A 27,515-nucleotide genomic window follows, 5' to 3' on the forward strand; every position below is an offset into this window, starting at 1 on the left:
TCGGAGCGCAGCCCTGACCAGTGGCTCTCCCTCGCCTCCTGCCACCAGGCTCAGCTCTGGGGCTGGTGGAACCGCTCAGAGTGTAGCCTGATGGCAGGAGGTGGGGGAGAGCCAAGGCTGTGATCCAACCGGCTCTGCCAGCTCCACTGGCCAAGGCTGTGCTCTGAGTGGCTCCGCCACTGGCTCTCCCACCACCGAGCTGAGCTCCATGGGGCTGATGGAGCCGCTTGGAGTCCAGCCCGGTGGTGGGAGGCAGGGAGAGCCCAGACTGCACTCCAGGCAGTTCTGCCGGCTCAACCTGCCCTTCCAGTGCTGCTGGACTCCTGGGGGCGCGGGCCTCCAGATCTGCGAGCGGGATGACAAGAGGCTGCCACTGCTGCCTCAGGGCAGTAGCAGCACCAGTCTTCCTGGCACTGGGCACAGGCTGCGCCCAGTGACAGTCCCAGGCGGCAGCAGCAGCACCAGCCTCCTGTCATCCTGAGTACAGATCCAGGGATCTGCACCCCCGGGAGGAGTCTGGCACAGCCCTCCCGAGGGTGTGGACCCCCAGATCTGCACGCGGGATGACAGGAGGCTGCCACTGCCAGTAAGTGACCCGAGTTTTGCTTTTTGCACTTTGAGGTACAGTGTCCCAGATACCCCTGTACCTATCTCCTTGAAACTTGGCAGACTTCATGCCCTCAGAAGGGGCATCTCTGAAATGTTCGTCTGATCAGGCAAGAAATGACAAAGTTATAGGCATTTTCATGATTCCCCATTATAGCCTATGGGTGAAACATTGAAACCCGTCGAAACGGGCAAAACAGTTTCAAAGAAATGGAATGGAACAGTGCTTCGAAACTAAACGAAACGCGAAACAAAACACTGTCCCTTCAAAATGGCGAAACAGAAGTCGAAATGAAACGGTGCAGTTTCGCATAGCCCTATACCTTGCTTGCCCAGCATGCTGGGGTCTGCCAGGTTATTACGACTGAGGTTTCAGAAAATGGAGGTTATTTGCAAAGCTCCCCACATGGAGAGACAGTTTAACTTAGAACATTTTAGATTGAAATACCTTATTTACCCAAATCCAACTTTACCCCCCTCCCCCCCAATAATTAGATTCTAGGCATGGAAAATTATTAATTAACTTATTAACCTAGAATCTAATGATTGGGGAGTTATCTTTGAATTTGCCCCCCACACCACCACTGCAGCAGGAAAGCAGCAGTGGCAGGGAGGGAGGGGCAGTTGGTGGGTAGGCAAGTACTGTGGGGAGCAGGCAGTCTGTTCCCCACCCCCTCTACTGTTTTCCCCAACCCACTCCTGCCCTGCACTACAGAGAGCAGCTATAAAAGGTGCCAACTCAACTGGGGACATTTGGGGGCAATGCACAGGTTCCTCCTTCTCTGCCCAACCTTTGCCCTCCTTCCCCTGCTGGGTGGGAGCAGGCTGGAAGGAGCAGGTTGTGCACTGCCACAGCTGCTCCTTACAGCATGGAGCCAGAGAAGGTCAGGAGTAGTTCTGGGCCTCCCCATCCCTGCCCCATTCCTGCATCCGCTGGGAGTTGGACTGCTCCAGCTGGGAGCTGTGGGGAGCCTGGCTTGACTGGAGTTGGAGGAGTCTGATACCTGAGTCCAAGAGGACATTCATTTGTTTTCCCCATGATGAATGAGGGGGAAAAGACCTTGTCTTGGAATTAAGTAAATATGGCAGCATCCAAAGCGTGCAAGCTTGTTTTCAGATATAGAGGAAGAAATTATCCCTGATTTGAAGCGTGTACAATCTAAGCCCTTACTCCTGCAGTTGAATCCATGCACTCTGGCAAAGTCCCGAGGACTATGCGCCATGTTAGTGCCATGTTAGTACAAAGAATGGCTGGGTGGAGGCTGGTATGATGGGTTGAGCTACTTCTGGTTTGAACTGTTTTGATTCCTAGGACATTGTAAAAAGAAGAAACCAATGTGTATGTTTCAGGCATGGCAGGAGCTATTCACTTCCTTTCGGATGTATTGGTACCAGAGACTTCCTGGTTTCCAGCATTTGAACTTGGACCTCAAAAGAGAGAAAACAAAGTGGAACAGGACAGCTAAGAGATCCATTTGAATGGAAACTAGATACCAAAAGTGATGAGACTGTCTAGTGCCTCTGATACTGACCCAACTTTTAATCCTAAACAAGGGAAGTCCCTTCTCTCACCGTCTTCTCCAAAGGACCACAAGTCATTAGAGCATGAATGAAAGAAGAAGCCACATCCACGTTTCGTTGAAGTGTTGCCTTCAGTGGTGGAGAAAGAAACATTAAGTTCTGAATTCTTTTTTTGCAATTGTTCTCTTCAGGTCTTTCAAGTGTTTGCATGTTTCTTGGTATTGTCTGTAGACATGAGTCTTTTGCGGTAGGCTAAACGCTCTCCATTTGTGTGAATCCTAGTCCTGTCCCTTTGTGCATGAATAGCAGCACCTTTTTCTGCAGTGTGACTACTGATACAATTCTGTTTGATGTGACCAATGAGAGAATCTGGATAGTATAGTGCCCAAATTTAATACCTGCTTGTCTAAAGCGAGTTGGTAATTTTGAAACAAAACAAAGCGTGTTTGTATTACTGCTTTGTTTTCTCATCCTCTACAGAGATGTTTAATGAGACAGGCCTAAACTTGAGTAAGTAGTAATTCTCACACAGCATTCATTTCCTGAACTCATTACTGTCCCCCAAAATAGAGGCATCCAAAATCATTAATGGAAATTGTAAGCTTTCCTGCTTTTAGAGCACCACTTCTCTATACAGTAGCAGCAGGAACATATTATTTCTTGTTCTCTGTTGATAAGTGCTTTAGGGACTGCATGCTGTTATCTGTTCCAGCAAACAGTAGAACAGTGAGAGCATTTCTATGTCTCTTATTCACGTCCTTTGGTTTATAATAAGCACATCCTGTGAAGATGTGTGATCTACAATATGCAAGTAAATGTAGGGAGAGGCCGTGGAAGCCTCTTGCTGGTAACTCAGAAATTAGCACCACTTCTGAAATCGGAAAATTAGTTTTTCTCCTTTCACCTTCTCTTTTTAAATTTGAAGAGTCTAGTATGACAGGGGCAATAGTTAGCCTTGTGGGAGGCACAGAAGTATTAATAAGCAAAACAACCTATCAGTGTTGACCTGCAGTTGAAATTTGTCTTAAAAACCTCAGTCCCTGCAGTTGAGGCTTGAATTTTCATTTTAATACTTTTCATTTTAATACTTTCATTTTCATCGTGTGGTGCATTATCAACTCACCCTAACAGTACGGTGCAGCTGTGTTACACCTTTGTGTACTCATGAGTTTCTAGGCCTCTAGTTCACAAAGAGAATTGAGCTCCTTTAAAATAGGTGCCAACAGCAAATGGTACATATAGCTTTATGCTCTCTTCTTCTGTTCTGCCCTTCCAGGTGTCTCATTTTAATTGACATCTACTATGGACATAGTCTGACTAATATCGGAGACCCAATTAACCTTTCATTCATGTGCTGACATAATTATGAACTCTGCCTTCATATTGTTGAGTCACAGGCCGGTCATTATAATCAGTCTCAGAACAGTAATACATGACTTACTTTCCTTCTCAGGCATTACTTGCAAGTTATTAAGTTAAGACCCTGTCTTAGTTTCATGTCCCAGTGGAAGCAGTACAAGTGGAAAAGCAATCTAATACAGTACAGCTCACATCTTCACATCTAGTGTTGGTCAAGGTGGGTCTGTAGGACATAAACAGCATGAGAGAATTTGCAAACCCAGTAAAAGACGGGCATCCAAGGCTGGCTGCCATTCAGGAAAGGGGAGGGATGGAAATACAGACATAGGTAACAGGTTACTTAGTAGAGAAGGAAAGAATGGAAAGGTGGTGGTAAAAAGAACATGAACACTCAAGAAAGGGGCCATGAAGAATTATCTGACCTGAGCAGGGGAGGACTACACTGGGGGAATTGGACTGACAGACCAATTTTACTGAGTTAAAAGGAGCAAGAGGACTTACCACCTACCAGCTGCTCTGAGGTAGCTGTTTCATATATCTGCTCCTGTCCTGCAACACACAGGTGAACTATGGTCCTTTACTCTGTTTCATTCACAGGTAGATTGTCCCAGGTCATCTTCCAGTAGCCACAGTTATTGTGGACTTGATGCACAGCAAATCCATTCCCAACCCTGTTTAATTCTATCTAATTAGTTAATTTCTCCATAACCTGCATTAAATGCATCTAAGAAGGCCATGCCAACTGGGCTGTATATAGTTGGCATAGTTAGGGTGAGAACAGTTTATGTTCCCTCTGATCACTGGTCTTGGCAAGTATGCTATTCAGTAAGGAAATGGACCTGCTGTGAAAACCCATTGAAATAACAACCTGGGCTTCAGCCTGCTTCTCTGGTGGTTCACCTTACCGACTACTTTTATTCCACAACTGTCATGCAACAATGGAACAGACAAGTCTAGGTAGGTAAGGCAGGGTTTGTCCCTCACTGCCTTCTTCTCAAACTGCAAGACCGCTATACATATGCAGCAGAATCTCATAAGGAGGAAGTGGCATGGAATATATGTGCTCTTTCTAGAGGCTAGTTTAAAAAAAATAACATATATGTATTAAAGCTGTTCTGTAACTAGGCTAATCACTGGGAAAAAAATGTTCAGTGGTCAAAACAAGGCCCAAGACAGCTGCCAGCTCTCTGCCTGTATCTATGGCTGCACCCTCCCAGACCTTTGCTGCTGATCAAAGCTGGCGCCATTTCCCTTGAAATTCTCTTCGTGGGCACTAGCTACATTGGAAATGTACTGTGTAAAGTAAGACAGATACAGCAGTCTATTGCTCTCATCTTCACACATCTTTTGCGATGGATCCTTCTTTTTGTTACTGCAAGCTTTGTGATGCACGGAAGGCAGTGGGCCAACAGGAGTGGATGTTGTGTAGGTCTGCCTGTGTATTTAAACAGCAAATTCTAGGATTTTCTTCTTTTTTTGTGTGCGTGTCCAGGATCCACAGCTAGCTAATATTTTAAAATGTCTTAAGAGTCCTTGGTTTTGCCTTGTCCATGTGTAATACTCCATCTCTTGCAAAAGAACAGCAGTGTTGTTAAAATCCAAGAAGCTCTTTCTGTAGAACAAGAATTTGCTAATGTTTGGTTCTTTGGTTTTATTAGTAAAATTCATTGTGTGTGGCGGTAACTTGTTAAAAAAAACAACACCTTTCACGCACATAAAATGTCCATTTCACCATACAAAAATGGTTTGGCCTCCTTAGCAGATGAATAGCTTCTATTTGCATTTTATTAAATGGAATAGAAATCTCAAAGGGTGAAAACAAGTCTGCAGCATATTTTTGTAACCACATTAATAGCCCTGAAAGTTCTCCAGTGCTGCTCACCCCGTTTTCAGTCCTAAGCAGTATCTTTACTGCAGGTCACCTCAGAGTACAGTTTTGCCTGCTGGTTGCCTGCCTCCCTGGATCGGTGTATCATGTACGTTTGGGCAATAGATTTGTCAGGCAAAGCCTAACGTTCAAAACCTCTGATTTTACAAAACTTCTTACATTCCAAAATGTTGCTACCCAGTAAGTTTCATCAGAGGCTAATAGATATTTTCCAGTTTTAAGGGAGTATCCACCAAACCTTTCATAAAAGTCAATTGTGTAATGTGTTTCAACTGTTACATTTCCCTTTTCTTGAACATCCACTTACAGCTGCAGAGATGAGGCTTTTTCATGGCCTTTTCAGAACGCATTAAATGCAGCTGTATGCAAGACCACAATGGGTAGTACTCTTTGAGCAGCATGGTTTAAGTTGCAGCTGTATCTTCATCATCTTCTAATGGGTCACCAGAACAGCACTCCAGCCTTCATGAATCTCACTTTTAAGTACTTGTTCCCATGCGTTGCATGGGTCTACTACTGTGCAGTAAGACACATAGCAGTTATGCAGTGTGACACAAATCTCTCCACCCCATGATGCTAGACCTAGCCCTATAGCTCACTCCCTTTCCATATCAGCCCTACAAAGGTAAGACTTTACAAACCCTCCCACAGATCTCTGCCTCATTCAGTAACAGCTCAGTTAATAGCTGGGAGCTAACAGTTAACTGACAGCTTTCAGGGGGAAGCGGAGAAGATGTGTGACAGATGCTTTTCCTTTGGTTTCATAGGTGACACTAGTGGCCCAAACATTAACCTAAGGCCCAGCTTCCATAGGGTGTAAAACTGGATTTATCCACTTCTACTCAAAGCTTCCAGATAGTAGAAGACACACCCTGATCCTACATCAAGCAACCACTGAGCCTACAAGGTTGTCGAGCTCACATACAACCTTTTCCCTTTGTGCCCTCCTTCCTGGTCCTGCTCTGCTAGGGTTAGTGGATGGTGCCCATCAAGAGGATTGCCTATGATCAAAAGCATCCTATATGCCTTCAGAAACAACTACTGGACGTGTCCTGGCCCTACCTTGCCCTATTCTTGGGTTGGTTTCAACCCTTCTGGTTGGGTTGTCCGGCAGTGATACAGCGACACCGACCATTCCACATAAAAATCCACGCTTCCTCAACCCTTCTGGTTGCTTGGGGGCCAAACAAAAAATCTGTGCGTCAACCTAAAGCAGGTAGCTCAGAGTCATTGAGCTAAGTGCAGACAGTATGGAAATATTGGTGAGTGTTTAGTGGTTTTTTTGGTACACGGGATGGAGGAACAGACTTTTAAAGGCGATATTATTTTTGCCAACCTATCTCAACACTACCACTATTACAACCCTGTAAACGTGGAGACTGATTAAAATGGTACCAGTAGTACATTTATGCTTTTTTACTTTTACGTGCTTCCTGGAAAATATATTCCCAAGTGTTTGTTTCCACAATATCATAAGATGCCAGAGGGTTGAAACCATCACCTGTCACCATGTTACCCATTCCAGAAGTGATAATGAAATGCTGCTGCTAGCACATTCTTTGCCAGACATGGACTTAAACAGGCGCACGCATTTTTTTTATTATTATTGCTATTATTTGGAGAAATCATCTCATAATTTTTACTTAAGAATTAATGAAGTAAATATAGCCTGAGTAAAAAAGGCACCTGCAGGCAATGGAGATGCACCAGAGTTGAACTTGGTCATGTTATGGGCAAGCAGGAGGCTAGGTTGGGTAGGGAAATGGGGGAGTAGCATGAAAGAGAAAACAAGCAAGAGGGAAAGTTGTTTTTTTGTTTTTTGTTTTTTTTTAAATGAAAAAGTATTGCTCTGCCTGGTATGACAACAGCGTCTTGTAGGCTCAGTGGAATGAACGGTCAGTCACTGTGGAACGTACATGTAGGTGTTTGTGCTTGTAGGGTTTTTTTCCCCCCCTTCTCACTCCCTTCCCTCCTCCCAACTGACTGCAGCCCCAGCCATTTGCCCTGCCTCTTCCCCTTCCCAGTTAAGGTGACTGTGCCAAGGAGGTGACTGGTTTTGTGAGCAGTGAGGGTGATGGCCAGGCCCTGATATGAGTGTCATCAGTCCTATGACAGGCCTGTAACAACTGGGCCACAAGCAACACTTTCCTCCTCCTGGACATGTGGACTGACAGCCCAACTCACCCAACAGATTTGCAACCCGTCTTGGTTCCACAATGGTTTCAAAGCTCTGGCCAGCCTCTCCTACCATGCCCCAGTCCTGGTCATCAACAACTAGCAGCAGCTAATCTGTAGCACAGGTGTACAATCATGGATCTGCCAGTGACCCTTTCCAAAAGGCTCTAAAAGCTCCTTGTGGACTGCTTCTGGAATGGTTGCCACTAGCTCCAACAGGCTGTCCCCTATCTTGTCCAGCAACAGTGATTTTGCTGCTATGAAGTATGGCACTTGCCCCTGCCCCCTTCCCTCTCCATGACTTTTTCCCATTCACACACAGATATCTGGCTAATGGGAAAACATTAGTGAGCTAAGGGTATGTAGTATAAGGAATATCTGAACATAATGAATTGAATTTACAAAGCAGTTGTGCATAGGATGCTTTACCGCTGGGGCCTCTGGCCCAACAGCTTGTATAAAGGAACACCTGCTAACGTGCCTTCCCTGCTCTTCCCAAAGCAAGGCCCACACAAACACCAGCTCTGATTCACCTCTTGCTTGCACCAGTGTAAATGAGCTGTAAGTCCCTCCTGGAAGTTGGAAATCATAATTTAGAGAACAGCAAATAAATGAGACGGGCTGTGAGATGTCATGCTACAACAGGTTTCATTAGCAGTCATAGGAGCATGCTTGCCAGCTGGCTCACAAAAGAGCCCATTAACATTACTGTCCTGAAGGGGCTTGTCTCTCCCTTTCCTTGGCAAAGGTAGGGGTGGTCTAACTGCAGTCTCGACAGCTAATTCAAGGGCTAAGATGCTTAATGTCCACTGAGGCCTGTGTACCGGGAGAGTGCTCTAACCACAGGCTATTGCTAGAGCAGACAGAGGCTCTTGATTATATCTAGTAGGTAAGAGCAGTTATCTATGCAGAACAAGACACAAGCCATGGAAAGACACAAGTCTTTCACAATGAGACAAGTAGACTTCTGAACAGCTACACAAGTTAGCAGAGGTTTAAAATTCCCCAGTGGAACAAATGGAGAACCTTGCATTGCCCGGCTAACCAAGGATCTGATGTGGTGCACAGGTATGCATCCTGGGGCTCGCAACTGGTGTGGTGTGGACCCCTCCTCCTCTCTCCTTTCCACGTTGAAGTTGGGCAGTCCTGGTCTAAGCCCTCCTCTTGAAGGTGGCCCACTAGACAATCAAAAAGGGGCTATATATGGGACCAGGAAGACAAGCTCAAGCCAGGGGGACTGGGGCTCAAGAAGATAAAGGTTTCTCTGGACAGGAAAGGTCCCTGGGTTTCGCCCCTGTCCCTAATGGCTTCCTTGCACCTTATGTTTAATTGTCATCAAATAAAACAGATAAAAAATCAGTAGCACAATTTATACTCTTCTGGAGCCACAGTCCAGGACTCTGAAATTCAAAGCATGTGGAACAAGGAGCATACTTCTCACTGATCCACCATGTTTCAGGCTGATGTGTCTGCTTCTGACCTCACATATCTCCCACTGTCTGTGCCTGCCCACTGAACCAGATTCAAGAGGCGGTCTGGAGAAGACAGTGCTGTGTGGTGGTTAAAGCACTTTACTGGAAAATAAAAGATGTGGGGCTAAGTCCTTGGTGGGCGATCAGGGCCTGGACCCCAAATCTTCTGCTCCCTCGCCTGGCCAAGATGCCCTCAGGCAACTGGGTTAAGAGGCAGAAGAGTTGTGTGTGCCTCACTGAACCCACTCTAGCCCACATGAAAATAGACTCCAAACTGTGTCTAGGTGCTAAAAATGCCATGAAGCAGGCCTGAGTGTGATCTAAGTAAAGGATCCCCTCCCCTGCCCCTCTCTATTTAGGGGAGATAAGCTGGGTTTGGTTACAACTGCCAGTCTTGAGTAGCTATTAGGGCATTTAGGGAGCATAACAGTGGAACACCCACAAAGCATCTGGCCCTAGGGGAGCGGGGTTTAAGAGTGTGCAAGCTCATTCCTTTGGTGCTGGCATTAAGCCCATTCCTAGACTATATCTAGCTCCCCCCATCCCAGCCCCCAAATCTTCTGTCAATCTCTCAACCTGCCAAAGAAGTGAACCTAAGGCCTGATGTAGGAGCTCTGGTGCTTGTTGTGCTGGTCTTGCAGCATGAGAGGCCAAAGACTTCCATTTAAGGCATGTAACATGGGGCTGTGAGAAGAGATGGCAGAAGTGAGGGCTCAGAATTGATTTTCTGTCTAAAATAATTGAGTAAGCTCTTAAGTACCTCAAAGCTTACAGTGCTTTTGACAAGGTGCTCATTACTGGTTCCCTGAAGATCCCTGCATCTGCCATCTGCTTCCCTAGTCTGTAGGCACAGATTGACAGGTCCACCTTTCTTTGAAAATGAAGAACGAGACCAGCTCTGTCTGTTGCTGTCATTAGGAAAGGGCACCACTTGAAAAAGCAATGAGGTGGACACGGGGCAGCAGCCTTTACAGCCAGACAGAACTGTTTCCTCAGCCCATGGGGGAAGGAATTTGTGGTCTGAGCAGAAAGTACCTTGATTCCCTGAAATAACTAAGGAGGTCTAATTTACTCAATGTGCACGCATTACTGAGTAGTCTGGGCATGTGTCCTCTGTGTCCCAAGGCCAACTAACTGCCAAAAGACACAGCAAAGAGCAATAATTAGGCCCTTTTCTGCTTAGAGAAGCCCTGACATTGCTCGAGGCATTGTCAAAAGCAATGAAGCGTGTGCCTCTACCCAAGCTTTACCTTGCCATCAGGTGAGCTGGACCCAAACTGGATTGCACTGTCACAACTCTGCCCAGTTACCCACTATCCCCTTAGCCCCCTTGCCCTTAAAGCAGCCTTTTGTCTTACAGGGAAGCATTCATGAACTGGTTGAGGCTGGGGAGTTAAAAAGCTGACTATATTATCCAAATGATGAAAAAATCCTGTTCTGTATAAGCAATGAAAAATGCATTTACATCATTTTTCTGCCATCTGGTCCTTTAGTTCCTTGCTCTGTCTCCCTATTAAATCAATAAATTATCCTTTTCATTCATCACATCTCACCATATCTCCCCCTGCTGGCTCTTGTTCCCCACCTTTGCTTTTCAATTCCACTCACCTGCCCTTCATCAAAAGTTTCCCTTTCCTCCTGCTTCAGCCCCAGTAGCTGAGTAATAATTAGCCACTCATTCAAAGCCTTCACCTTCCCCCCATAGAGGTTAGGCATTATCCAGAGTCTTCTCTAATTGTCCTTTTCACATTGAGCCATTGCCCTTTGCATTAATCAGAGGCCTAATGAGCTCCTTCAACGCCCTGGGCAGGATGATTGGGGATGGGGTTATTATGCAGACCATTAAGAGCAGAGGGTAGTCTTCTCTGCCACAGCCTGAGCTCTCTGCATTTTGGTGGTGGCTGTTGCTGCAGCTGTGGCTGGTGGGGTGGAGGAGGTGGCTTGCTGCCCGCCAGCTGCTGCAGCACCCTCTAACTGATGCTCTGCTCATCCACACCTATCTACATTACTACATTTCATAGTCATTCAACTAAACAGGAAGTGAGCTGTACAATGAGGAAGCTTCTGCCTCATCAGGATCAAGTATCCAGGCTAGACCCCAGGACTTGCTCTCATTGAATCATGCACTCTCTAGCTGGTGGTCTTTCTCCTTGCCTCTCTTGGCAGCCCAGGGGGTCAACTTCAAAAGGAGAACTGGGAGGATGTCTGGATAATATTCAACCTTTGGGGGCAGTGCTAAGTCAGAGAAATACTAGTTCAAACCTTCTCTGGGTGAGGATTGGGGTTTACCATTCAGGTCTCCCTTTTTGGGAAGTGCTATAACTACTTGGCTCCTGGGGCTACACTGTGGCTCACAAGTCTAACACCTGCTAGTCATGGCTTTCCACCCCCTGTATTTTCTGTGCCTTAGGGCTAGGGACAGAAGTTGTACACAAACCTGTTTAAGTGATCAGAAACTGGTTTAAACCTGTAACAGAACATAAGTTCAGGGCACATAAACTAGTTTCAAAATGGCAGAAACTGGTTTAAGATAAACCTGGTTGTAGTATCAGACTTAACTGATTTGGGTCAAACCACTTTATGAAACTTCTGTCCCAGACCCCTTCCTGATTCAAGTTAAATCACAGCCCCCCAGGATGCTTTCCAGCCCTGAGCTGGGCTGTGCTGTCTACTCCAGAGAGCAGGGCTGGTCTCACCCTTCTGCTCCCTAGCTGGAGTGGTGAGGGCTGGCTGACATCAGGGTTGTGGGGGGCAAGCCTAGCTGGGGATGCAGCCCAGTCTACAGGGGGAGGACTGCCCCCTCCCCTGGCAAACTCCAGCTGGGGTCTGGGGCTGGAGAGGGGAGTTAAACAGCCCTTGCCCCACTCAAACTTACTGCTGGCTGCAATGGTGGACTACACATCCCAGAGACACCTGGAAGCAGGAAGAGGAAGTCATGAGAAACCCTGCAGAGTTCTCCTGCTGTAATTCTGGACTGCAAATCCCAGAGACCTTGGGGGCAGCAGGAAGAGGAAGTGAACATACAGCCAGAGAGCTGTGCTCTAGTACCCCCTGACTTCTGGCCTGAGCTACTGTAGGCATGTGGCTGCATTTCCTGAATCAAAAGTCAATGTCTGTTCACATCTGTTTTGGTTTAATCTGTGCCGCTTAGACTAACCTGCAAAGACTGAATTGATTCAGCCTCAGGCTTTTTGACTGTCTGTACCTAGGCCAGGTGGCACTACTGCAGAACTTGCTGTTTGATAAGAGCAGACAACAGGTGGTGCCTCCTACCTGGATAAGCCAGTTAGTTCTTGGTTATTTAGAAGTTCCTAAATTAGCTTGTATTTGTCTTATCATACATAGACTAACTGGTCCTTAGGGATAATGTAAATTATCGTAGCCCAAAGTAAAAGCAACAGTGATAATCTTAGGTAAAAAAGCTTCTTTCTGGCATTGAATTTTGTAAAAGATTTTTTTACTGCTTTACTCCCAACTGATTCATTGGAGTCTAGTAGCTATGAATGTACTTCCAGCCAAAAGAGCCACGTTCCTACTTCTGGCAGTTTCACTTATTCAATCTGCAGAGGAGAAATGTCAGAGCATGGAAGCCTTGAAAAGTCCTGACAAATGGCAAGTAATCACCAAGAAAGTTCACAGCTGTCATTTGTGAGACTGCACTCAAGCCATCAGTAGACAAGGACAGACATCAATGATTGCTCAATCTTTTTGAAGAAGCAGCAACTGAGGTGAGAGAAAGCAGCCTTAGCTTTAAAGAATGTCTCAGTCTGTCCTGCAGACAAGGTTCCTTGGGTGAATTTGATATCTTTTATTAGACCAACCCAAATGGTTGGAGAATAGTTATTAAGCAAGCTTTCGGGTGCAAAAACCCTTCGTCAGGCTAAGGAAGCTGCAGCAGTTGCTGTGTGCTCTTCCTGGATGGAATGAAAAGTAAAGAAGCCAGGGGCTGGGCTGGGCTGGGGAGTCAGTTGCCAGGCAGATTGTAATGTATCAAAAATCCAATGTCTGTGTTTAGTCCCTGATCTCTAGTATCCAGCAGGTTGATGAAATGGAGCTCATAGGCCCATCTCTGGGATATGTTGTGTAAATTTCCCTTGAGGATCAGGACTGAGAGATTGGAGAGAGAGTGGCCCTCCTGTGAGAAATGTGCCCCCACCGGTAATTGAGTGTTTCTGTCTTTGATGGATTTCTGGTGTGCGTTCATTCTGGTGCGCAGTTGTTGTCTGGTCTCTCCTACATATTTTCCATCAGGGCATTTGGTGCATTGGATGAGGTATACTACATTCCTGGAGGTGCAGCTGTAAGATCCTGGGATGCTGATGGCTCTGTTGTGGGGTGTAGTAATAGTGGAGGTGGTGGAGATGTGGGGGCAGGTTTTGAATGTCTATCCTTGAATGCAACAGATTTAACTGGTATTGGAATGACAGAAGCTCTCCTTGAACAGTAAAAAGAAACAGAGCTCTCATTCATTGATTTGAAAGGCCAAGCCTGTGACAGCGGGGCAGATATGGCAAGCAAACTGTGCAGAGTTCAGAGAATTTAGAGCCTTAACAAGAGAGCAGCTTTTTTGCCTATGCCATGCACATCCTTTAAATCTTGGGATTTAAAGGATGTGCATGGCATAGGCAAAATATATACTGAACAATATATATAAAACTGAAAATATATACTAAAAATATATACTGAACAACTTGTGTCATCTAAAGGATGACACAAGTTGTTCAGTATATATTTTTGCAGCCTCACTGCAGTTCTAGGAGTCAAGGTACCAACATGTGACCAACCTGTTTCCAAAACTCTTGAGTGAAATGACATGGGAAAGCCTAATTGGTGTTATCTGTGTAGTTTAGGGGTGGCCAGCCTGCGGCATGTGCCAAGTATGGGCAGTCTTTGTGTGTAGCACATGGCAGATTAGGGAAGGGAAAGGAGTGTGGAGCTAATATGTGATACGTCTGCCAGAAAGGCTAGCCCACACTTCAGTAGTTTTCCACTAAGTTTTAGTAGTGCTACAGTACTTTAGTTCCAATTGCCAATGATTGAAACCCAGAAGGACCCACAGGAACCAAATTTTGAAATGACAACATATTGTTGGCTCACAAAGTCCGCGATTATACGTTCTTGTGCAGTGTGGCATGTTGTTACGTCATACTTTACGAAGTCAATCTTGAAAATAAAAATGTTTCAAAAAAGATCAGACTAGGTACATATCAGCTAAAAGCCTTAGAGGATTTCCATATGATCTACCATTCCGATAGCAATTTGGCAAGTGTCCTGACGTCCTCAGGAACTCACTGATGAGTTAGAAATTGGAATGTCTTTCTCACAAGACAAACAGCTTGGAGAATGAACCAAAAAGAAAATGTTTGATGATTATATCAGAGATAAACTAATAAGAAATGCAGAAGAGAACTCTGAAGTCAACCTTTTCCATTGTTTTGGATATTGCCATGTAACAATTCAAAGCCTTTTTTTTTTTTTTTTTTTACACCTAGAGAAGTGCCAATTTTTTAAAAACTTTTTTTTTTTTTTGGTAAGAGCTCCCAGAAGCATTTGAGGTGACCCGAGAAGAATTATGACAACAATGCATTGTTTTAAGCAGATGGACAGCCTGAGTAAGAGACATCTTTTGACAGAAGCACTTTTCTTCAGACTCTTGAAGAAAGCAGCTGAAACCTGGAACATGCCCAAAAGCTGCACTGGCTTTTCCATACAAAAACAAGCTTTTTCCTTGTTTCCAAATATAGCTATCACACCCAAGGTTCTCTAAACTTTGCCAGCTTCCACAGGCGACTGGTTGGGGGAGCATGGGAGGGCACATGCACCCCCTAATTGGCTCCCGATTCAGCATTGCTCAGGACAGGGCAGTTTTTTTGCTGCACGGGCCGGCAGCATGTGTGGGGGAGGGGCACTAAGCTGCAGCACAGAAGTATAGGAGTGGATATAGGGCTTTTGCCCCCACCCCCAGGCCCGCCCACAAATTGTGCCCCCCCAGACTCAGGAGGCACCAGTCACCCGTGCCAGTTTCTGTTGCAGGGAGAGAATGCAGCTTTTCTAATTTTAAGCTTATAAAGGTATAAAGGCATTTAATGATAGCTCAGTCTTACTTGATAGGTCTTGAAGCCAAATTCTTGAGAGTATTGACCTGAAAGTCACCTATCCATGGGTTTGTATATATTAAAGTAAGAAAAGTGCAGCTGACCAAAGGTGCTAGCACCATTTTCTGTGAAGAGTAGTTTTAAAGAACTGACAATGCATTTCATTTTTAAGTTTTTCACTCTGCACACTTTCACACTTGCATTATCATCAATAAACAAGAGTGATTTGTCTAATTTTCTTAGTATTGTACTGGAGAAATAGGAACTTAATAATGGGGGAGGAATGACAAAAATACTCCTGCCTACCCTAGAGCTAGGGCTAGATATTACACAAAAACCAGTTTCAGTGATCAGAAACTGATTTTAACCTGTAACAGAACATATGTTCAGTGCACATAAACCAGTTTGAAAATGTTCTGAAACCGGTTTGAGATAAACCTGGTTGCTATAGCCAGCATGGGTTTGTTGTGGGTAGGTCTTGCTATAGCCAGCATGGGTTTGTTGCGGGTAGGTCTTGCCTGACCAATCTCATTTCCTTCTACGACCAGGTGACCTATCACCTGGACAAGGGAGATGAGATTGATGTCATATATCTTGACTTCAAAAAAGCCTTCAATCTGGTGTCCCATGATCGTCTCTTGGAGAAACTGGCCAATTGTCGCCTTGGGTCCTCCACGATCCACTGGCTGGAAAATTGGCTCCGGGGTCCGACCCAGAGGGTAGTAACTGATGGAAGTCACTCATCGTGGTGTCCTGTGACCAGTGGGGTCCCCCAGGGCTCTGTCCTTGGACCCATACTGTTCAACATCTTCATTAATAATGTGGACACTGGAGTCAGAAGCGGACTGGCCAAGTTCGCAGATGACACCAAACTTTGGGGCAAAGCATCCACACCAGAAGACAGGCGGATGATCCAGGCTGACCTGGACAGGCTCAGCAAGTGGGAGGATGAGAATCTGATGGTGTTCAACGTCGATAAATGCAAGGTTCTCCACCTTGGGGAAAAAAAACCCGCAGCATCCTTATAGGCTCAGCAGTGCTATGTTGGTTAGCACTATGCAAGAAAGAGACTTGGGGGTCATCATTGACCACAAGATGAACATGAGCCTGCAATGCGATGCTGTGGCTAGTAAAGCGACCAAAACGCTGGCTTGCATCCATAGATGCTTCTCAAGCAAATCCCGGGACGTCATTCTCCCCCTGTACTCGGCCTTAGTGAGGCCGCAGCTGGAGTACTGCGTCCAGTTTTGGGCTCCACAATTCAAAAAGGATGTGGAGAAGCTTGAGAGAGTCCAGAGAAGAGCCACGCGCATGATCAGAGGTCAGGGAAGCAGACCCTACGATGACAGGCTGACAGCCCTGGGGGTCTCTAGCCTGGAAAAGCGCAGGCTCAGGGGTGATCTGATGGCCACCTACAAGTTTATCAGGGGTGACCACCAGTATCTGGGGGAACGTTTGTTCACCAGAGCGCCCCAAGGGATGACGAGGTCGAATGGTCACAAACTACTACAAGATCGTTTCAGGCTGGACATAAGGAAGAATTTCTTTACTGTCCGAGTCCCCAAGGTCTGGAACAGCCTGCCACCGGAGGTTGTTCAAGTGCCTTCATTGAACACCTTCAAGATGAAACTGGATGCTTATCTTGCTGGGATCCTATGACCCCAGCTGACTTCCTGCCCTTTGGGTGGGGGGCTGGACTCGATGATCTTCCGAGGTCCCTTCCAGCCCTAATGTCTATAAATATGAAATCTATAAATATAAATATGAATGTAGTATCAGACTTAACTGATTTGGGTCAAACTGGTTTATGCAATGTCTGTCCCAGACCCTTTCCTGGTTTAAGATAAACCAGACAGCTCCAGCATCCTGGCATGCTCTCTGGCCTGGGCAGGGCTCTCTGCTCCACAGCAGAGCTGGCCCCTCCCCTCTGCTCCCTGGCTGGAGCTCTGGCAGAGACTGCAGACAGAGCAGGGTCTGCCTGGGTTCCTCCTGCCTTACTCCTCATCACTGCTCACTGCTCAAGCAGAAATCCTCATCTCCCTCCTTCCCATCTCCCACAGCAGACCCCAGCCTCACCGACCCTAGGCATGTGGCATGAACACCGCATGCCCCCAGAGGCTGGGGGGGCACGGCAAGCTCCTGCAGGCGGTAGCAGTGCTGTTAGTGGTGGGCATGTGGGGGGCAGTAAGTGGGGAGCTTCTGCAGGCAGCCGTGGTGCTGTTGGTGACAAGGGGTGGGGGTGGCGAGCGCTGACCAGTGGCTGGCAACCACCCACAGATGCCACTGGCAGCAGTGGCAATCGTGGACTGCCTGCAGACACTGCCAGCAGTGTCAGTGCGGGGGCGGGCGGTGAGTAACGACCGCCCACAGGCACCACCAGCAATGTCAGCAGTGCCTTTTCGCAGGGGATGCACTGCCACACTCAGGGAGTGTACATGCACCTGCATGCACCCATTGCCAGTGGTATGATAGCTAAGGCCCAGAGTTGTCTCTGTGTGTGTGGGTCTCCAATTTCACTGGGACAGGCAGACAGAACAGTTATTGGTATAGGCTTTTGGAGCTGATCAACACGTGAGCTAGTAAGCTGTTTAAAAAGAGGGCTGGGGTCTGGCAACACTCCCACCCCTTGAGCAGACAGCAGGGAAAAGCCTGGGACCATGCAGGCAGACCTCTCTAATCAAAGTGTCCTACCAGGGCCTGGCCACATCCCCCCTCATCTCAGCACAGTGTAAGGGAAGGGAGGGCTACTCTAGCACCCCATAGCTTCTAACCTGTGCCACTGCAGGCATATGCCTGAATTTTCTCAGTCCAGAATGTCTGTGTGGTTACAAACTGGTTCAAGCCAGCCAAGTTAGACTAACCTCCAAAGATTGAATCAATTCAGGCTCAGGCTTTTTGAATGTCTGTCCCTAGCCTGAAAAAGTAAGCAAAATCCAACAAAGCTACCAGGTATTCTCTCAGTCTTGATATTGCTCCTCTCATGCATAGTCATATCCATTTTCTCTTCACAAAGAACAATCCAGGAATAATCTCAACCCAGACTGAGTGGTTAAACCTAAAATTAATGTGAGTCACCCTGGTTTAATGGAAAAAAACCCTCTGTTCAAACAAACCTCAATTTGTTTTTGACAAGATTTCAAATCTGGTTGAAAAAGCCAGTTGCATTGAAATAGTACGCTTGGTTTTCTCTGGCATATTTGGCTTTGTACAACATGACATTTTGATTAAGAAACTTATATTCTATGGAACCAACATAGCACACATTCAATCAATGGAAAAACGGTCTCAATGATAGATCTCAAAACCATTCTTAATTGGGAAGCATCAATGACCCAGTGGAGACCTCCAGGATAAATTGCTATTATGAAATCCTAGCTGGTATAGTGTGTAAATGACCCAAAGACTGTAGCAGCTAAGAGTGTAGTAGCTAAAGGCAGTAGGTTATTGTTACAGGATGATATGAATCATCTGGTTAAATGGTCCAACAAAAATGTTTCCATACAGCTGAATATAAGGAAATGCAGATGGAAACTAAAGCTGCCAAATGACTGCCTTGGAGAGCAGAGAAGGACTCTGGGATCACTGTGAATAGCTGCCTCCACATGAGCGCACAGTTCAGTTGCTAAAGGGTATCATGCCTGTAGAAGATTGTTTTCTTTAATGCACAATTAGCAAGATATATTCTGGCGCTTTCTTCTTTTTTCCCCAAAGCATCAGAGACTGGCCGCAACAGCTTTTGATGGCTTTGTGGTGGTCCAGAGAATCCTTTGTCTTAGGTGCTGGACTGCAAAGCCTTATCATCCCCCAACCAGTCTGATTAGTAGGGACCTCGGAGCTCTTTTTGCCTTCCTGTGCTGTATGGAGTGTGGATCATCTTGTGGATCATATGCCACCTGACCAGAGTTTCAAAGATACAGATAGGCACCCAGTGGCCTTTTCAGAAATATATAGGCTGGTTGATTTCAATGCGAATTTAGCGCTTCATCTGCTTAGGTGCTTCTGGAGAGGTAAGGAGAGGAACAAAGCACAGCTAAATCACAGCTCAGTCTTTAGGTGCCTTTTGAACATCTATAGCCTGGGTTACTAACAAAACTAACTTGGGTCCTGCTGGCGCCTTTCTGCAGGAGCGTGAAACACGGTGTGGGCTGCACAACCTGCATGAGAAGCAAGGTAACTATGCAGGCAGCTGGAGTTCCATGCTACTAGTGCTGTGCTTTTAGCAGTCCCCCATTAGCTCAGGCATGTCTGCATAAGCTGCCAGCACAGCAATGACTGCAGTGCAGATCTACTCCAAGATGCAGACAGCTAAGCAGTGTCCCAGGTGCTTTTTATAAAGAACATAGTACAGTGGTTCTGGAGATCTAGCTCCGACTCCAATGATTCCTTGCTACAATAACACTTTTCAAACTCGTCCCACATGCTATACACTATCTACCTTATGAATCCTCTCTAGCCATTACTGTTCTCTAGCTTCTCCCTCCCATTTAACGTGTGTTGTAACTCAGTTCTTCCAGATAAACAGGATGCTGGATGTTTCCCCAAAACTGAATATCCTTTGGTTGTTTCTTGCCCAACTTCTGGCTCTAGGCCACAGGTCTGCCCCCCCTACATCCTGTGGAACCAGGGAGGAGGATCTGGGGGATGCTTACAACATTTCAGCAGCAGGGAGCTTTACTTGGGTGGCAGGGAGAAATGGTGGTGGCACTGCAGAGGAAGAGTGGCAGTGGCCATGGCTGCAGCTACAGCAGTCTGGGATGGGTTGAAAGTAGCCTGTGTTCCAAGAAAAGCCCAAGTTTCCCCCTGTTCCACAATGTTGCTAAGTCCTGCTCTAGGCCCTTCACAATGTCACTCTGTTTTTCATGCCCATCTTACTGCAGTAATTTGCTCTGTCGCTTTATCACATGCTCTTTACCTCTTCATGGGTCCTCTCCATCCTTTCAACCCCCAAATACACTCCATAGTCAACCCCACAAAAGCTGAACACTAAAATTCTCCATTCTGAAAGTTGCCCACCTCAACACCTTCATTTTTTTGAAACACTAATAAGCAATAATGGTCAAGCTTTTTGACCTGGCTTTCTGACCTGGCCCAAAGAACTGAAGTGAGAGCTGAGCAAGCTGTTTGCCAACCTGACAAGGATTTATAAAACAATTCAGCCTGTGAAATAAATAAAAAGGAAGGTTTTTTTATGGAGTTTTTGCATGTCAGATATGGGTTAGTTTAATAATCGTGGAGTGTGTGTGTGTGCGTGCGTGTGCACGCACACGTGGGTGTAGATCATAACCACTCATGATGATTCAACTATGTGCTTGTAACATTCCTTTCCCACTGTCACATAGGTAATGATACTCTCCTTATAACAGATCAGGGGAATAATTCCCTGCACTACAATCAAAGCACAGTGTCACTCCAACTCATTTTTCATCTCAGATCCTAAAGGCACAACATATGCATTATTAATTACTACTTAGCACTTTGGGGACAGATACAGTAAAGGACTCAAGCACCATAACTCCTGTTGGGTGCCTTGCCACTGGAGTGGGATCCTATATAGGGTCCCTATACATGGGGAGAACACAGCAACTCAGAATGGGTTCCATAACAACCAGCTCTGAAGGAAGGTTCCCATGTCCCTCTTTTCACCAAAGTGAGCAGAACTTGCTCTTGAACAGTATAAAAGTGGCTGCCAGAAAAGTAAGAAAAAGTGGTGGTGCCTCACTCTTGTAAATAATAGCATGGTGCTTGCCACAGCCCCAAAGCTAGTGAAAGACAGCTAGGCAGAAGGAGCATAGGTCCCCCAGAGCCTGATCCCAGCCATGTGAAGATAGTGTGGGGCCCCTGGAGCTTGATCTAGGCTGGGCAGAGGTAACACTGGGCCCTATCCAGACCACAGATAGGCCCTGAGCCATTCATCTGGCCCACAGGGCCAAAATCACGAGCACCACTGATAAAGATTATTCTGTGGGCAGCACTCTTCACCTGGCCAACCCCCTCCCTCATTAAAAGTTGGACCACTGAGCAAAAAATAATTTATTACTGGGTCCGGCAATTAGAGCACATATCTGGGATATGGAAGACTCAGGTTCAAAAGTACACTAAACTGGTTTGAACCTTGGTTATTTAGTTCAAGGAGGGGAAGACAGCAGCTTCTTGAGCAAAGCCTGACCCAACAGGTGTGCTCAGAAAAGGGCCATCAGCCTAGTCATGTATGTAGGTAGACAGGAAAAGGGCCTGGCTTAAGAATCTTATTGGGTTCAGGCATGAGGCTACAAGAAACTCAGTTTTCTTATATTGGAAATGGCTGTGTGCATATCAAACAGGCACCTAAGAAGTTAACCAGTGCCGAGATGCTTCCAGTGCTAGACAGCAGGTAGGGATGGACCAGCTTGGGTCCAAAGTGTATCAGGGCTAGGACCCAGCTCTTATTGCTACTGCTTTTCCTTGCAGCAGCATTGGCTGTGGATCCAACTGAGGCACAAGCAAAACCCCTGCTGACTGTAGCTCTGTGGTCCAGAGCCTGTTGTTCTGTGGGCTGAATTCTGTCTGTGGCCCATAGGTTACCAATCCCTTCTTGAAGACCTCAGTGGATCTGCACTTTGCCTCAACTAAAGTCCCTTTGTGACTTTAGCACTGTGTTCCTTCATTTTGTATAAAACGGACACCTCACAGTTTAGCTTTCCCTTAACATAAATCCTTTTTGAGCTCAGAGAAAAGCAATAAAAAGTAATTAGATGGCTAGAAATTCTTCATCTTTAACCAAATGCAGCTTAAGGGACCTTTCTATTGAACCTGGTTTAGGGTAAAAGCCAGAGCTGTAAAAATACTGATTCTGACCACATTTACCTCCAAACTGTTTTGGACAAAAGAAGCAAGGTACACACCCAGACCAATTTTATTTTGCATACATATGAAACAGGACCCTAAAAAACGTACAGGGTTTTCTTTTTTTTCCCCTTTTATATTTTTTTACTAAAAAGAAAAAAAAGTTAAAAAACTTGAAAAATAGGAGAGGAAAAGCATGTAAGCAATTTGAAAGTAATTCATAGGGTTACTCATATAGCTGCTATGTTTTCAATTAAGTACCGAAGAACTTCACTAGAACAGGAGTTTAACTTCATTGTAAGGGGTGGTATAATCCACCAACATAAATAAAGAAACAATCAATTAGATTGAAAAAAACAAAAACAAAAAACCCCCCCAAATTTACCAGAATTTGAATTTCAATATAAAGCATAAAAGAGTTCACTGTAAAAGGGCTCTACCCAATGTTATCAGGAAAACATTAGCTTTCTTAAAAGACACATTAATCATGTACATACATATATTTAAAAATTTAACACCACCTATGTTCTAATACTATAGGTCCCAGTCTGATTAAAGAAATTCTTGATTCATTTAAGAAAAAAAATGAAGACAGTGCATACACAGCCATATAATATGATATAGGTAGGCAGTTTTAAAGTTAGTGTGCACACTACTTTAGAAAATATGTACAGTCATAGTGTGCAGACAGATGGGTCTTTTGAACCTGAACAAAACATAGCTAACTCCCATCTAAAATGTCCACTGAACCTGTATTTCAAACCACAAAAGCCATATCCTTTCCCTGGTGGATGGTTAGATAAAGCATTTTAATAGCAATAGCCTCAGAATAACATACTATTACTGCAATACTTGAGAAAAAATAAACTACTTTTCTTGTACTTCCTCTCATCCTTGAGCTCAATGCAAGGGTCAATGGGTGGAATTCTCTGTTTTGTGGTATGCAGGAGCCTGGACTAAATGATCTAATGGCTCCTTCTGGTTTTAAGACCTGTGAATCTCGAAGTAGCTTGACAACATGAAAGAACATCAAGTGCAAGATTCTCCTTGGAGGGGAAACCTGTAGTGATGACCTCAAATCTTCTGCTATGCTGTATACATAGAAGTGTGTGCGGAAAAACCACACAGGTGAGGAGATCAGAACAGACAGTGGCCTTGATTCTGCAAACTTGTGTGTGCATACTTAACCTTCAGCACACGGAGAATTCCACTGATGTCCTACGGCTTAAAGCCAAGTACACGTGAGTTTGCAAGATCACTTTTGACATCATGGCAGTGGGAATTGCTGAATGACCTAAAATGGTAATGAGATTACCAAAGATTTAGATGCAGCTAGGTAGTTAAGATCATTTACATGGAGCTGGGAAAGACTTTTGCCCTTCAATATTACCCATATACAATACCTTAGGATGATTCAAAATGTGGCACAGAAAGTTAAATTAAGCTGGTGGGAAGGGGATGGGTGAAGGTGGCTAAGCCCATTCTCTAAATTTTTGGGGGGAAAAATGATGAAAGATATTGGAATGTGACGGTTAGTTTTTAATCCACAACAGAGTCTGAAGGGATAAATGAGAAATCAGGTCAAACATCTTGGGGGATACATAAACATCACTAGCATGATAGAAGGTGAAGAACATGTCATGTACTATGAGATTCTACAGTATTGTACAGTAAAATGTAGTACCTTCTTCCAGCCTAAGACGATAAGTGGATATGAGCATTGTATTCAACACTTTTAAAAGCATATGTTGAGTATGAGGACACATGGAAAGATATGATCTGAGAGTCCATGTGGTATTGACTAGAATATAAAGGCAAGTGCAACTGCAGAGCCCTATTCTAATTTCTTAACAGTGTAATTATACCAACTATTATTGTTATTAGAGTTATTCCTGGCTGACACCAACCTAAGTGGGCTTGGAATTATGCCTGCAGCTGTTAAAAAAGACTGTAGTAAGAAAACCCTAAAAATGACCAAACTTTACTGTTAGCATTAACTTGATATTTATTGTCTTTATCCCTCTATTGATTTCTCTGTGTGAGCAAGACTAATAGTCAGATATAGAGATAAAACCCAGATCAAACAGCAGACAGTACAGCTCCTGGCAGGGAGCTAATATTTATTCACTAAACAAATCTAAATATTTTCTTTGGGCCAAATCTTAATCTAACTGAAATCAAACGCAAAACCTTTAGAGTGGGCTGAATCTAGCTGAAGTCCAACACTAAGTGATACAAAATGGGTTATGGTATGTAATAAAATGTGTAATCGATCCAATTTCACTGTAGCTATACCAGGCAGATTCCCCCCCTTGGGTGTACATCAGTGGAGGGGGTCCAGGAAGTATTCTCTTTCCTCTCTGTGGCCATGAACTGCTGATTCTCAATATGAGTTTTACCTGTGCTAGAAGAGCTGGATTTTGCTCTTGAAAGGTTGGTGCCACTTCAAAAAGTGACTACAAGCAGCACTGCAAATTCTTTGGCAAACACCACGAAGTGTCCAAAGGAGAAGAGGAGCCAGGTTTAAGCTGCCATGTTCTCGCTCAGCAACTTCTGTACCGAAGACACTCAGATTGTAAGCAGAGTTGTTCTCTGACTGCCAAACCTCAAAGTTAACTTGGGCCTTGAGAACCAAGGTCTCACATGTCATCATCTGTAACAAGTGTTCTGGAGGCTGAAGAATATCCAGGATTATATTTGTGACAATGCGTGTGCTTTCAGAGAAAGCTGTGAGTTACACGTGTGCATCTTTATTCTTTCAGTGGCTGGCCCACCTGCAACAGACAGGAAGTTAGAAAACAATTCTACATATGTTGGGCAAGGGGCTGAGGGAGTAGTTTAACAAGTCCAAGAGCAGTAAAAAGCAACAGTCATGTTTGTCACTCAGATAAGCAGTTGCAACTGAATACACACAGGCTAGAAAAGCCACCATTTTTTCCCATCATCACTTTCAGAGTAGCACCACACTTTAATTGGAAATATTTGAAATAAAAAAAATCACCCCCATCAACACTTCTGAGTGAAAGGGGGCTACTTTGTTTGTTTAAAGTCTGGTGCAGATGCTTAGCATAATATCCAGGGCTTTGGCTGCCAGAGGCAGCTGAATGGTCAAAGTGTCTGTGCACCAGGCTAAAAGGTTATTGCAGGTTATGCAGTTATAATAGTGGTAAGAGAGGGTTTTGTAGAATCCAACACTAGGCGAGGACAACATTCTTGTACACACAGACACAGACATGTGGTGATCTAATATGCTGAATGGCTCCAGGATCCAGTCATTTCCCAGTGAAATCAATGACAAAACTCCTTTTGATTTCCAAGGGAACAAGACTGGGACCTGAGGTCCCTCCTCCGTATTTTTCCCCTCATTAACCTTAGGGCAGAAACTCTTTTGTGCATCCTGATATTTCTAAGTTCTTTCTCTTACACTCTATGAAACTGTACACTGATAACACTTCCCCCCACTACATTTAGATCATCAACAGTATTATACAATCCTTGGCAAACAACATGTGTCCAAAGAAGAGGAGGAGCCAGGTTTAAGCTGCCATATTCAGAGTCCTGTGCAGGTAGGTCAAGACATTGCAGCCCTGCCCATTCATGGTTTCTAGGCTCCACCTTTTACAGCAATGAAGTCCAAGAAGGACAAACAGAACACATCCCCTTGACTCAACTAATCTCAATTTCTCATTCATTTGATGGCTTCCAGAACAACTAGTCTCCCTTTGCCACAGAACAGAGCTTTATAAGAAAGCCATGTACCATGATTGGTGGGAGGGTGGTCGTAGTCCATCTAACTAGCTTACACTGCCCCTTTTCTCCTTTCCTCCCCCAACTCACTGCCTCTCTCCTTTCCATTGGAATTCCACATTCCATAGATTACTTTGGGGTTGAATAAAAAACTCAAGAGCTGCTGCCATATTTTGCCACGCGCATTAATATACACATTTAAAATAAAACAATAAATAAAGAGAAAACATAAAGGATTTAAATATCTGTTTCTATTAAAAGGTTTAAAAAGACTTTACTCTTGAATTGAAGACAAAAGGAAAATCCACCCCCTATTGGAAAAAAAAAAGAAAGAAAAAAAAATCACCCCTTGCAAGTAACATTAATGGGAAAGGCGGGGGAGATTAGAAAACCAGCAAGTGTTCAAAAGGGCTGAAAGCCCTCCACCCCTGTCATTTTGCAATGACACCTTCTTCCTACAGAGTTAGGTTACATAGCAGCAGAGTTGTTACGTGGAGGATTTCACCACTTGCTCATATGGGGGTGGTGGTGTGTTGCAGTAGGAAGGTGGAGGTGGGTAAACCGGGTTTCCCTGTGGGGAGTTGGGCTGGACGTGGAAGGCCATAGCCATGGGATTCATCACAGGTCCTCCTGGATCAGTGTAATATGGCATCCCAGGTTGCGGCACACCTGAAAAAGAGAGAGAGAGAAGGCACACTGATTGGCAAATTGGAAAAATTGGGATTATTTAGTGGGGGAAAGAGAAGACAGTCTTTAAAAAAATTGAAAAGGTCTGCTATAAAGTGGATGGCAATCCATTGTTCTGCGTGTTCACAGGAGACAGGACAAGAATCAATGGGCTTGAGTTGCAACAAGGGAAATTGAAGTTAGATATTAGGAAGGACTTTCTAACTATGAAGGTGATTCAGCACTTAGGCACCCAAATCCTTTTGTGGACCGAGCCTTGAATGCTTGTATCATCCCTCATATCGAGGCACAGAGAGCACGTTAAGGAGGTAACATAAAGAAAATTCAGTTTTTGCTAGGGGGAAGAGAGGTGGAGTCAGGAAGGAAAAAATATTATTTACAACCTTTCCTTCTTTAATGAATAAAGGGTGGGGATGTGGAGTTCAGGGAAAGTTTTCCATGGGAGGAGAGGAAAGACAGGACTGAACAAGACTCATGGCAGGTAACAGTCCCAAGGCCAGGCCTTCCTCTGCAATGACTTCACTGCCACAAGGACATCCCTCTCTGCTAGCCCAGTGCTTTGCAGCAAGCATAGTTGTCTAGAGGAGCCAGAGGCATTGTATTAGCCACAAAAGAAAACTGGTCCGTTTTCCAAGATACTAGAGACCAACAAAGAAAGAAACCCTCTTCAAAATGAGGCTGCTAGTGCAGTCACAGTGTCAGGGTCATGGAAATTCATACCATAATACAGGGGTTGTCAACCGGGGGGTATGCATACCCCCAGGGGTACTTGGGAAGGCCCTAGGGGGTATGTGTGGGTGGGTGGGGACGGAACACCTCCACCCACCACCCTGGGCTGCCACCTCCCAGGAGCAGGGCCAGAGGGAGACAAAGGCAGCAGCGCCCTTCTGCGGGCCACACAGGTGCTACCCAGCTGGCCAGATGCGGTGGGTGGGAGAGTGGGAATGCTTTCATGTGGCAGCTGCTGCTACCCCTGGGCTGTGCACACTGCACCCCCCCACCCACCCCCACTTCGCGTCCAGCTACCAGGGGTACACGTATTAAAAAGGTTGAAAACCCCTGCCATAATAGAATGCAGACATTTTACTGCTCTGAGGCCTCTTTCTGTCTGGATCTGTGCATCAGACCAAGAACACCGAGGCC

At 45.2% G+C, this 27,515-nt stretch overlaps 2 protein-coding genes across 2 annotated transcripts in view; one reads left to right on the forward strand and one right to left on the reverse strand.

The window, feature by feature from the left end:
- LANCL2 (LanC like glutathione S-transferase 2) overlaps window positions 1–5,169 on the forward strand; it is a 44,630-nt gene extending 39,461 nt beyond the window's left edge. Inside the window, exon 9 of the mRNA XM_006275620.4 lies at window positions 1,957–5,169. Coding sequence (XP_006275682.3) covers window positions 1,957–2,072 — 116 coding nt within the window. The 3' untranslated portion in view covers window positions 2,073–5,169. The remainder of the gene's footprint in view (window positions 1–1,956) is intronic.
- Window positions 5,170–21,985: 16,816 nt separating this feature from the next.
- The window catches only part of VOPP1 (VOPP1 WW domain binding protein), a 109,387-nt gene continuing 103,857 nt past the window's right edge, over window positions 21,986–27,515 (reverse strand). The window contains exon 5 of the mRNA XM_006275622.4: window positions 21,986–26,354. Within this exon, the coding sequence (XP_006275684.1) occupies window positions 26,173–26,354 (182 nt within the window). The 3' untranslated portion in view covers window positions 21,986–26,172. The remainder of the gene's footprint in view (window positions 26,355–27,515) is intronic.

This window comes from Alligator mississippiensis, chromosome 5 (assembly GCF_030867095.1).
Source record: "Alligator mississippiensis isolate rAllMis1 chromosome 5, rAllMis1, whole genome shotgun sequence".
NCBI lineage: Eukaryota > Metazoa > Chordata > Crocodylia > Alligatoridae > Alligator > Alligator mississippiensis.